This window comes from Rattus rattus, chromosome 8, assembly GCF_011064425.1.
Source record: "Rattus rattus isolate New Zealand chromosome 8, Rrattus_CSIRO_v1, whole genome shotgun sequence".
In the NCBI taxonomy this organism is placed as follows: Eukaryota; Metazoa; Chordata; class Mammalia; order Rodentia; family Muridae; genus Rattus; species Rattus rattus.
Genome location: NC_046161.1, coordinates 32,928,371 through 32,941,444, shown reverse-complemented (window position 1 = coordinate 32,941,444; position 13,074 = coordinate 32,928,371). Strand labels below are relative to the sequence as shown.

At 40.5% G+C, this 13,074-nt stretch overlaps 1 protein-coding gene across 1 annotated transcript in view; it reads left to right on the top strand.

The window, feature by feature from the left end:
• Stt3a (STT3 oligosaccharyltransferase complex catalytic subunit A) overlaps positions 1-13,074 on the top strand; it is a 30,982-nt gene that overhangs the window by 1,032 nt on the left and 16,876 nt on the right. Inside the window, exons 2-8 of the mRNA XM_032909460.1 lie at positions 676-736; positions 4,725-4,846; positions 5,195-5,340; positions 8,324-8,414; positions 9,578-9,684; positions 11,086-11,250; positions 12,593-12,773. Of these exons, the coding sequence (XP_032765351.1) occupies positions 676-736; positions 4,725-4,846; positions 5,195-5,340; positions 8,324-8,414; positions 9,578-9,684; positions 11,086-11,250; positions 12,593-12,773 (873 nt within the window). The remainder of the gene's footprint in view (positions 1-675; positions 737-4,724; positions 4,847-5,194; positions 5,341-8,323; positions 8,415-9,577; positions 9,685-11,085; positions 11,251-12,592; positions 12,774-13,074) is intronic.

Genomic DNA, 13,074 nt, shown 5'->3' with positions numbered 1-13,074 from the left:
AAAGAGGACGTGAGCAGAACAGTAATTGGCTTCTTCCTGGTTGTATGCAGTGTTGCTAATGCTCTGCCACCCTCTTCCCTGAGCATTGCTCCCTCATCCTGGACCTGTGAGCCCAGATGAACCTATTCTCCCTTACATCAGGGTATTTATCTCAGCACTAGGAAAAGAAATTTGTGTGAGGCAGAGTTGCTGATACCCAGATTGGCCTCAGCTCCTCTCTCAGCTTAAGTGCTGGCATTGTAAGCATACACAACTGCACCTTAGTATTTCTGAAAATCTTTTGAGAACTTGATGCTTTTAAAGCTTTCTCAGCTCCTCATGAGCCATACGTATATCCTTGCTCGATACATCTCTTCGTTCATCTCAAGATTAAGATGGGGGGTGTTTATATGTAAAAGATGGCCAGATTCAGTATGAGCTAATTATGATCTGACAGGCTTTGTGTAATATAACAAATAGTTAAGTGTATCCCACTTAAGTGAAAAAGTGTGGACAGCTTTGTCAGACTTGCAGTGTTCTAGGTGGTGAGAGATGAAGACTGCATTCGGGAGCTGTTGTGCATCCTCTGACTATGGTGCTGAAGAATTGTAGTTTCCTAGTCACGCTACTGCTCGCCTTCTGCTGTCCGTCAATAGCTTGCCACCAATTAACGTATTCATTCTCTGGGTTTTGCAGCTTTTTCTACTCGTCTTTTTGCTGTGCTCAGATTTGAAAGTGTCATCCATGAGTTCGATCCGTGAGTACCTTTACTCTGATAGTATTTCCTTCTAGCGATGTTGAAGTCTGTGGGTTTTATATGCTTAAATTCTAGTTAGTTCTTCAGTGGTGGAGATTATTTTCAGCACATTTAAAGGAAGACTTCCTCACGGTTTCCAAGGGCGTCGTATGAACTCAAAAATGTAATAGGCTGCTGTGACGCCTTCCTGGCTAGGCTAAGAGAAATCTGGCTTTTTATTTTGATCAAGTACAGTAATGAACCTTAAGGAAAGAGTCCTTGACTATGTTTAAGTCTATAAAGAATATCACAGGACTGGAGAGATAGCTCAGCAGTTAAGAGTACTGGCTGCTCTACCAGAGGACCTGGGTTCAATTCCCAGCACACACATGGCAGCTCTCAACTGTCTCTAACTCCAGATCCAGGGGATCTGACACCTTCACACAGATATACATGTAGCCAAATTACCAATGTACCTAAAATAAAAAAAAGAATATCATAAGTCATAAACTTGAGGTCATAACTTCTTTTCTATTTATTTTTATAGTTGAAATTGGACTTATTGTTAAATTTGAAGGCATTAAAAATAATACAGCTATGAGAGCTTGATACTGTGACAAATACCTATGGTCCTGGGCTGTATGTGAGACTCTCTATCTCAAAAAATTAAAAACAAAACAAAACATTACAAACTAAAAATGAAACAGCTTGGGCATGGTGGCACACGTCTTTAGTCCTAGCATGTGGGAGGAAGAAACAGGCAACCTGGTCTGTGAGATCAAGACCAGGTTGGTTTACATCGTCAGTTCCCCGCCAGTGAGTACAAGGCAGTAGAGTAAGATCCTGTCTCAAGAGAACCAAACGCAATGGAACAGAAATCAACATGGGACTGGAGAGATGGTTGAGTACCCACTGTTTTTGCAGAGGGTCTACATCGAGTTTCCACCACCCAGGTAAGACGGTTCACTACCATGAGGCCTCTGACATCTTGAGACACCTTCATAAACACTTAATTAAAAAAAAAACCCTCCCAAGTCTTCACTAAAAAGTCTAAGATTTTATTTATTTATTTTTTTTGGATCTTTTTTTTCGGAGCTGGGGACCGAACCCAGGGCCTTGCGCTTCCTAGGCAATCGCTCTACCACTGAGCTAAATCCCCAACCCCTAAGTCTAAGATTTTATTAACTTAAAAAAGTACAGTGACAGGCTGGAGAGATGGCTCAGTGGTTAAGAGCCCTGACTGCTCTTCCAGAGGTCCTGAGTTCAATTCCCAGCAACCACATGGTAGCTCACAACCATCTGTAAAGAGATCTGATGCCCTCTTCTGGTGTGTCTGAAGACAGCTACAGTGTACTTATATAATAAATGAATAAGTCTTTAAAAAAAAAGTACAGTGATGCCTTCAGTAGTATTAATAACTAGCATTAGCTGCATGTGGTGGTGCATACCTATAACTTCAGGATCCTAGGGTCCAAGAGGCAAGAGGTTTGTGGCAAGTTGAAAGTCAGGTCTCGATACATTGGTACTAGGTCATCTCAAACAAAGAAACCAAATGGGCCAACAATATGGCTCAGTGGGTAAAGGCACTTGCTGCTAGGATTCTGTTAGATCCCCAGAACTCACATGGTGGAGGGAAAGAGTTAATACTTAAAAGTTGTCCTCTATTCTCCATATACAGTGTGACACCACTTCCCCAAGCCCCTTTAAATAATTTTATTTTTAAATCTAACATTTTCTAAGCATCTTTTCTTTTTGTTCTGTGCACTGTTACAGATTTTCTTTAAATCCCTAGAACTACCCAATGAAATAGGGCACAGTTTTTTCTTCTGTTGATGAGAAGACCAGGACTATGTCCACAGTTACACATTTACTAGATGGGAACCAAGGTTTGAACGTAGCTTTGTCTCGTTGCAGACTGGGATCACTGTTAATATTGGCTAAAGTTGAGGCTTATGCAAAACTTGGAAATGAGAGTTATAGATTTTTGACTTACAAAAAGCTTAGAAATAACACATTTATATTAAATAACATTTCTCAAAAGCTTAAGGTCTGTATTTTATATTTGTTTTCCTCATAAATGAGGAAACTTATTGTGCTGGTTAGTTTTGACTGTTAACTTGGCACACTAGAATCACCTGGGAAGAGAGTCTTTATTTTTTGAGACAGGGTCTTACTGTCACCCTATCTGTCCCGGAACTCTATGTAGACCAGGCTGGCCTTGAAGTCACAGAGATTTGTTTGCCTGCCTCTGCCTTGTACTCACTGGAACTAAAAGCGTGTGCTACCACAGTAGCCTGGGAAGAGAGACTGGTGAGCTATCCACATCAGGTTGGTTTGTCGGCATGTCTGTGGGGGACTGTGCTGATTGTTAACTGGTAAGGAGGACCTGGTAGATGGCATCGTTCCCTAGGTCCTGAGTAGCCTAAGAGAGAGATAATAAGAGCAGGCAGACGGGCAGACAGGTAGGCAGACCTGTGTGCATCCGTTTAGTTCTCTGCTGTCGCCTGTGGATGTGACTGGATGTTTGATTTCTTTGCTGGCATGGACTGTTACCTGAATCATAAGCCAAATACTTGCTTTTTCATCTTTCTTGTTTTTGTCTTACTCTAAATACATTGCTTCGTTTTGTAGTTTTTAAAAATAAATGATAGTTATGTCATTTCCTCACTCTCCATTCTCTAACTCCTACTGATTTTTTTGGTCAGGGTATTTTATCACAGCAACAAAAATGAATACACAACACATACTGTTTTCTTCTTGTTTGCTTGTTTTTTGAGATAGAGTTCTATGCAGTTCAGGGTAGCTTCTAACCTGCTCTATGGCAGCTGAGCATGACTCTGAACTCCTATCCTCCTGTCTCCATCTCCTAAGTGCTGGAATTACAGGTATGTGCCCATGTCTAACTTTTGTCTCTCAATCAAACTGTTAGAGCTTCATTCTTAGACCTTCCAGATGGGCAAATACTGAGGTGAGCTAATCAGGGACAACAAAGTGTTTGCTGTAGTACTGGAAGACATTGTATACATGATTTGACTATTCAAATCCTCCTTCTTAGTCTGCCTCCTACCTGTAGGTAATGTGCATGATTAGATAACTTGTTGGCTGCTTTCTAGAGCCCTCATCCTTTCTGTCTCTCCGGCAGTTACCAAACATATTTGTGAGGAACAGAAGGATAGAGCTTTATGATATCCACTGCTTCTCCTTACCTCAGCTGTCAAAACTTGACTGACCAAGGAGAGAAATAGGCTTAGGGAGGTAGGCTGGGAAGTGGTTATCCATAGTTACAGACCCCATTTCTTTATTTGATTTTGTTCCACTTCCTTCTTCCTTTTCACTTAGGGAAAGGCTTACTCAGCCTGGCTTTAAAAAACTGTTCATGTCTAGTTCTTAACTTTTCCTGTTAAACACTTTTTATATAATGTTATGCTGTGCTGCATTGTAGGTGGTGTTCATTCATATTTGAAGTAAAGTGAGTGGACCTCGTTAGAAGTTAAAACACTCATTAGGAAGTTCTTGTTATCATGGGGTTAACTTTTCCTCCATTGTTCATATGGTGTTATACCAATATCTTTGTAGATGTTTATTACTTAGAGGTTTCTATGTGTCTTTATGTGTGGTAGAGGAACAAAAAGTATGCTTGTCACTTGAAAAGGGTCAGATCTACTAGTTCATGCCTCAGAAGGCTTTTGGGTACTTGAATTCTTTTGCTGGCTTTGTTATCTACCACAGGCTATCCTCTTGAAGTGTACTGAGTGCTTTGTTGTGGATATTAGATTTCCAGTTCATTTCCTTCAGAGAAAAGCAGTGCTTTAATTGATAAACATGTGGGATAGAAATAGAGACTTAAGTTAGTATAAATGATTTTGACTACTTAATTTTTGGTAGTTAACTTTTTTCAAGTAATGCAGTATCCCTCGGTGGCTTAATCTGAAAAACAAGATCATTACAAAATAGGACACATTTGAGAACAGAGATTCGGGGACATGGTTCTTTTTCTTTCTTGCTCTAGGTACTTTAATTATCGGACTACCCGGTTTCTGGCTGAGGAGGGGTTTTATAAATTCCATAACTGGTTTGATGACCGGGCTTGGTACCCTTTGGGCCGAATCATTGGAGGAACAATTTACCCAGGTGAGGGGGATAGGATTTGTTGTGTTTATAAGGAAGTGTGGTGTTTGTATGATGTGAAACAACTGTTTGTGTTTGCTTCAGGATACTTGTAATTTCATTCCGATTATAGATTTCCAAAAGTTGACCTTATGGAGAACATGTGTGGGATAGTGGAGATGGGGAGAAGGGAGGATATCTTACACATTCTGGATCTCTGATTGAATCCTCAATAGAGAAGTGTAGAAATTTAGTACAACTGCTTTGATAGTATTTCTAATGCCTTGTCAAGACCTGTTGAAGTTTGGATTGACACTTTCTTGTTATTTTCTTACCAGGACAACCTAATGGGATTACTTTTTCCTGTTTCAGGCTTAATGATCACTTCTGCTGCAATCTACCATGTACTCCATTTCTTCCATATCACCATTGACATTCGGAATGTCTGTGTTTTCCTGGCCCCTCTTTTCTCCTCCTTCACCACCATCGTTACGTACCACCTTACCAAAGAGCTCAAGGTAAAGGATATGAGTGACAGGAAGCTTGGGACTGACTGTTGCTGAATCTCTAGTAGATACTGGAGGGGTTCAGGAATCTAGAGCCTGAAGGGCAGGGAGTGTTGAGGGGAGATGTGTACAAACATCTGCTTCCACCACAGATGGGGAACTAAATGACAGACCAAAGTAAGGATACCTCCGAAGTTCATTTTGGCGAACTGATTATTTTTATTAGGGTTAAAGAAATATGGGTGAGGGATTATTTAAATAAAAGTAGAGATGACTTAAAAAATGACAGACACAACACCAAAAGCCCACCCTAGCATCATGGGTGGCAGCTTACAAAAGCTGAAATTCCAGAGCTTACTGCATGACTTGCAGACAGCTTGACAGATTGGAGAGTGTTTCTTCCAAGCAGCTCAGTTTGTCTAATCTCTTCCAGGCAACTTGGCAGGTCTGAGCTTCTGGGCTGCTCAGCTTGTCTGAGAATGTCTCTGGGCAATTCTTATTGTTTATATAAACTTGGGAAACCGGGGCCTACTGAATCTGGTTTGTTTCAGGAACTTCCTAAAGCTTTTGAGTTGTTTACTTTCTGAGTTTAAGGCACTTTACTTCATAGGTAAAATGCCTTCCTTTAAAATAGTGGTTCTCAACCTGTGGGTCATGACCTTATTCTCCTTTTTAAAAAGATTTATTTATTTATTATAATATAAGTATTCTCCAGCTGTCTTCAGACACACCAAAAGAGGGCATCAGATCCCATTACAGATGGTTGTGAACTACCATGTGGTTGCTGGGATTTGAACGTAGGACCTCTGGAAGAACTGTCGGTGCTCTTAACTACTCCAGCTCATGACCCCTTTTCAAATCTCTGTGTTATATTTAAAATTTATAGCAGTAGCAAAATTATAGTTATGAAGTAGCAACAAAAAATATGGTTTGGGGTTACTACAACATGAACTCTATTAAAGGACTGCAGTGTTAGGGGAGGTTGAGAACCACTGCTGTAGAACAACTTTAGTCTTCCCTTTAGGATGGCTTGTTAGATCTTGAAGGGAATTGGGAATTGTTACTTACTGGGGAGCCAGAGAATAAAGACATTTGTGAGTGGAGCATATGAACTGCTTTTTTTTTTTTTTTTTTTTTTAAGATTTATTTATTTATTATATATGAGTACACTGTAGCTGTCTTCAGCCACACCAGCAGAGGGCATCAGATCCCATCACAGATGGTTGTGAGTCACCATGTGGTTGCTGGAAATTGAACTCAGGACCTCTGGGAGAGCAGTCAGTGCTCTTAACCACTGAGCCATCTCTCCAGCCCGTTTGCCCTTATGAGGGGACATTTGAAACTCAAACATTTATGTAAAGAAATAAAAACAGCAGTTAATATATAAAAATTGTCATGTTTAGATTTTTAACCCCTTACTAATATAAGGAAGAAGGAAAAAAAATACATTTTCCACAGTGGTTATCTCAACTGGAAATAGGCATTTAGCAATTATTTGTTGATACATTTTAAAAAGCATTTTAAAATTAATTCTAAAGCATTTTGGCTTGGTAATGCTGATTCTCCTTTTTCAGGTTTCTTGCTAACCTTAATTCTTTGGTTTCTATTCTTGGTCTGTGGCCTTAGTGTTAGGGAGGTACCTGGAAAATGACCAACAGGCAGGAGGGCTTGAGAAGCCAGGGTCAGTGTGGAAGGCTTCATCCTTCAGTGTGATAATCAGTAAACAAATGTTTTTGTTTATTTACATATTTTTTGAGTATGGTTTTATTCTGATTGTAAAGGTTGCCTGGTAACCCTGCAGCTTTACGGTCCAAGCTCTTGACATTGTTAGTCTAGGTAGATTATCACTTTTTATTGAGTTGTTGTTTGAAGATAGGATGTCATATGGCTAGCCGCAGAATTGCCATTTTTCTGTCCTCTTTTCCAAGAGTTGGGATTACATGTGTTTGGTATCATGCTTACTTCTTTTTTTTTTTTCAATTTAGTTTTATTTTATGTACATTGGTATGAGGGTTTCAGATCTGTTGGAACTTGAATTATAGACAGTTCTGAGCTGCCATGTGGGAGATTGAACCTGGGTCCTTTGGAAGAGCAGCCAGTGCCCTTAACCACTGAGTCATCTCTCTAATCTCTCTAGCCTTGCCTAGTTCTTTTTTAACTTAAAGAATAACTTTATTCCTTTATTGTAGAATTGGCTTTTTTTGTGATGTGTAGTCACTGTTAGAAGAGGGGACTAATAAACTTATAGCTAAATAAGCCATTCTGCTGCAAATTCTCTGTTATTGTTTTTGCTCTCTTTTTAGATAGAGTCTTACTGTGTAGTTCTGGCTGATCGTAAACTCACAGAGATTTACCTGCTTCTGCCTCTGCCTCTGGAGTGCTGAGATTAAAGGTGTGCGTCATCAGACCCAGTAGGCTCTGGTTTTGACAGCTCATTTGATTGTTGTTATTATTTTGAGGCAGGGATGTAGTCCAAGCTAATTTTGTGTAGCCAAGGATGACCTTGAATGTCTGGTCTTCTTATGTAATCCCACCAGCTCAAATTCTGGGATCATGGGCACGTGCTACCTTGCTTGGTTTATGTGGTGCTAGGGATCAAAGCAGGGCTTCATGTATGCTAGGCACAGAAACACACTACCAGCCGAGATACATCCCAAATTACTCTCCTTTTACACTTTCTATTTTTGTTTGCTTTAGAAAGAAGAATGCTCTCACTTAGGTTGGTCTGGTACTTGCCTGTTTCTGCTGAGATTACAGACCTGTTCCACTGTACCCCGCATCTCATATGATGTGTTAGTCTCAGTGTGTGTGTACTCAGTGTTAGATTTGATGTCCTCATTCAGAATTGACCATGAAGGTTTGGCTTTGTTGTGCTCTGGGCATTTCTAGCATCTCCTATCAACCTTGCTCTCGATGAGCCCCTGATAAACAGAGTAGACTAGTAGGTCCTCAGTTATCTTAGAGGCATTATCAGTGTTAACTTCTACTGTTCCAGGACGCAGGAGCTGGGCTTCTTGCTGCTGCCATGATTGCTGTAGTTCCCGGGTATATTTCTCGATCTGTAGCTGGCTCCTATGATAATGAAGGTAAGATTTAGAATGTTGAAGGGGATGTGTTTACTTTCTTATCTACTGAAGTTTCACAAGGTGCTGAATTTAGGTTCCTCTCTATTGTTTAGCAGTAATAAAACTGTAATTGGTGAGTAGATTAGAAATGAGCAGGAAGGGATCTTAGATAGGTATCCTCCTCCTATCATCTGATTTAGAGAGGTAGCTGGGAACTTTAAAAACTTAATATTTATTGTGTGTGTCTGCATGCATGCAGATCCATGCCTATGTCAAAGTCAGGACACTTTGCAGCTGTCAGTTCTTCTCCATCATGTGGTTTTCAGGGCTTGAACTCAGGTCGTTAGACTTGGTAGCAAGTGCCTTTGCAGGCTGAGCAATCTTGTCAGCTCAAGCTGGAACTTCTTAGCAGGTCTTTGCTTCCTCTCTGGACTCAAACTTAGTCATTTCAACATTGTGATCATTGCTTTAATTTTCCTCATGTGTCTTTAAATTTACAGTGACTTTTATTGGCTTATTTTCAATGCAACATTTTTGTTGAAACATTGGGGAACATGTTATAAGGATAGGTAATGAATTAGATTATTTTGTTCTATAATTAGGAAATTAAGAGATGGATAATAGCTGTTGTCTCATCTGTTAAGGAATATAATAATGTACCTATAAAAATAACTCTAGCTGAGTGTGGTTGCATTTACCTATACTTCTGGCACTTAAGCAGGAAGGTGGGAGTTCAAGGCCATCCTTGACTGTATAGTGAGCTTGAGGCCAGCCTGGGCTGCATAAGACATTGTTTTAGAAAATAAAAATAGATTTAAAAACATCCCAAAGCTGGGCCTGGGCCATTCCTGTAATCTTAGCCTTCAAAGTGCAGAGGGAAGATGTGGGTGCCAGGAACCAAGTTTGGGATTTCTGAAACAACAGTATTTGTTCTTAGCCACTGAACCATTTTCAGTTCCTAGAAAAGTGGTTTTGTTTTGTTTTTCCTGGGTTTGGGGTGTATTGAGATGGGTTTCTCTATGTATCCTGGCTGTCCTGAATCTTACTCTGTAGACCACACAAACCACAAGTTTAGAGATCTATCTGCCTCTGCCTTCTGCATGCCGGGATTAAAGGCCCAGCTCCTAGAAAAGTGTTCTGAGATTGCCTTGGTATCAGCTCTGAATCTCTGTTGTTTTCTGCAGGAATTGCTATCTTTTGCATGCTGCTTACTTACTACATGTGGATCAAGGCAGTGAAGACTGGTTCCATCTATTGGGCTGCCAAGTGTGCCCTTGCTTATTTCTACATGGTAACTTCCTGTGTGTGTATGTATGTGTGTGTGTGTGTGTGTGTGTGTGTGTGTGTGTGTGTGTGTACACGTAAACATGTCTTCTCTGTGTCTCTTTGTCTTTTTTCTGGTGCAAGGCATTGAGCCCATAGTAGGCATCTGCTTTACCACTGGGCTACATCTCCAGCCTCTCTCTCTATTTTTTTTCTTTTTTTTTTTTCGGGGCTGGGGACCGATCCCAGGACCTTGCGCTTCCTAGGCAAGCGCTCTACCTCTTAGCTAAATCCCCAACCCCCTCTCTCTCTATTTTTAATTTAAAATTTTTCTTTTCCCCCTAGTTCTCTTTGATATGGAGTCTCATGTATCCTAGGTTGTTCTCAAACTCTGTAGCTGAGGATGACCTTCTGATCCTCCTGCCTCTACTTCTTGAGAGCTGGGATTGCAGATGTGTGTTACTGTAAAGTTATAAAGATGGAGTTTCTATTATCCCATACTAGGTCCAACACCGCAGTGCCCCAAGACATCTGGAAGAATCTGCATCTCAGTCAGCAAAGCCTCTCACCCGCTCTGCTCCATCCCATATCACACTGCTGATGGCTTCTCTCTGAGCCTGGCAACAATCTCTCTATTTATCTAGTTCCCATGGCAGAGATATACATCCCAATTCCGTGGTGGCCTAATGTCTCCAGCCACCACATACTCTCTTGAACTTAAATTACCACATGAAAGAACACATAACACAATAACCTCTGATCCAATTGATAAGATGTAATTTGCTCATCTAGACACACAAAGCCCTGTGCACATGCATCCCTTAAGAACGTTCATAACAACCTGTAAAGGTACAGAGAGGAGCCTTAACATCCGTCTCCATGTTCTCCTGGCCACTTCTCTCACCTCACTCCAGTCTCCTCCTCTCTCTAAAACTTTTATCCCACCCATCTTTCCTTCTCGTCCAGTGACAGGCCTTGTTCTATCTTGTACCTGCCTTCACCTGTATGACATCATCCTACAGATATGTACCATAATGTCTGGGTTATACAATGCCTGGGATTGAATCCAGGGCTTTGCGTGTGCTTGGAAGCTCTTTACTAACCTAGCTATATCCCTGACCCTCTTTTTTTTTTTCAGTCTGCTAATAAAAAATTTCAAATTCTTTATTACTGTTTTTCCTATGGATACATATTGGTTTTCTTCTATTTTTGTTATATTTCCTTAAAATTTACCTTTTCTAATACATATTTTTTTGGTATAATTTTACATCTACCTCTTGACTTTCTTTACATCTTTGCTTCTATGAGATTTTGTGTGTGATATAATTGGTTCCATCTATATTTATACTGTAGCTTGGTACGTCTTGGGTCATAGTTCAGCATGGTGTGAGTAGTGCTCAAAGGGACTGTTCTTTGTATCCTCTCACAGGTCTCTTCATGGGGAGGCTATGTGTTCCTGATCAACTTGATCCCTCTTCATGTCCTGGTGCTAATGCTCACAGGCCGTTTTTCTCACCGGATCTACGTAGCCTACTGTACTGTGTACTGCCTGGGGACCATTCTTTCTATGCAGATCTCCTTTGTTGGATTCCAGGTAAACCTGAGACTTCATAGAATTTTCTCAGTGGCTTCAACTCGGTTGACTTAGGTTGGGTTCTCTTAAGAATTTGAATTACAGTTTGTATTTTGGGCTGCTTTTTAACTGAAACAACTGGATCATTGGTTATTAGGATCTGCTTCTAGTCGCATGTCAGTATTTACTGCATGCTCTTTGAATTTAATGGCTCTTTGTTTTGATTTTGTGTGAGGAAGAGGGCCAGTTTAGTTAAACAAGGTTGATTTAAATAATCAAAGTTTAAATTTCAAAAAAGCTTAAAATTCCATGCTTTTTAGTGGAAATGATCCCATTTCATAGCAGTGAACTCTAATCATCTTAATGGGGCCAATGTGAGCTCTTGAAAAAGTAAAACACAAACTTTTTACCCAAGTTACAATATACAGTTAACAGGAAACTATGTGTGCTTGGTTTCTTATGTATAGTTCTCACCTTTAAAGATAAGCAAATATTTTTAGTCACTCAATATATAAAATTTGCTATTTGTTGGAATGTGTAAGAGATATAATGTGCTAATCCTTGAGGAAGTTGGAGAAAGAAATGCATACAGCTGTCTGTAGTCTACACAGTTCAGTGGTTCTAGAAGGTTCTTTCTGGAACATCACCGTTAATAGTGTCTGGACACTTGTTAGAAATGAACATTCTGTAGAGGTAAGAGGATTAAGAATTCAAGGCCGTCTTTGACTACATAGTCAGTTCAAGGCCATCCTGGAAAACCTGAAACCCTCAACAAACAACAGAAGGAACACATCAAGAACCGAGGCCAAACCGAACTAAGCTAAGAGGAACAATAAAAGAGACCTGTTGAGTGAGAGACTCTGGGGTGGCAGCCTGCTTTAACACTAAACCAGTGCTCAGCCCGTTGGTTATGATGCCCACTATATTTAGAGAACCACCGTGCATGGAAGAGGTAACTTATATACTAAAGGAGAGCTGGTGCTGTGAGACTTGGCAGGCATTGGCTTGTCAGGTTTGGAGATGATAGTTACATTCAATTTTAACTGGTGAGTTTTAGTGAAAGGGAATTTGGGGAAAATGCCAGTCTACTCTAAGGAAATAGTGGAGCAAATGGCATAGGTGTGATTGTGATGGTGTGTGGTATGCTTTGTTGGCCTCTAAACATTCCTCGGAAAATAGAGTCGGTAAATTAAACCCTCTTGTATTGGTCCTCATTCATTTTGGAACTTCAGAACTCATTTGACTCCTTGAGCTAAATGGATCAGGAAAACGCCAATCTTGGATGAACTCATTCTGGGTTTTTGTTTTGTTTTGTCGATTTGCTCCTAATATTGCCATATATGATTACCTACCTTCCCCCTAGCCTGTCCTCTCATCAGAGCACATGGCGGCCTTTGGAGTGTTTGGTCTGTGTCAGATCCATGCTTTCGTAGATTACCTGCGCAGCAAGTTGAATCCACAGCAATTTGAAGTTCTTTTCCGGAGTGTTATCTCCCTGGTTGGCTTCGTCCTCCTCACCGTGGGCGCTCTCCTCATGCTGACAGGTAGAGGATTCTTTAGCTTTTCTTTTTATTTCAAGCACTAAAGTTATCCTTAAAAAACTAATTAATTTAATTTTATGTATGGGTGTTTTGCTGCCTGAATGCCTGTGTACCACATGTGTGTCTGGTCCCTGAGTAGGCCAGAAGAGTATTTCAGATTCCTAGAATTGGAGTTGCAGACAGTAGTGAGCCACCACATGGTTACTGGGAACTGAACCCATATCCTCTGCAAGACCAGCAAGTGCTCTTAACTGTGAGACATCTCTCCAGTCCCAGAGCCCTACTTTTAAAACATTCACTCTGC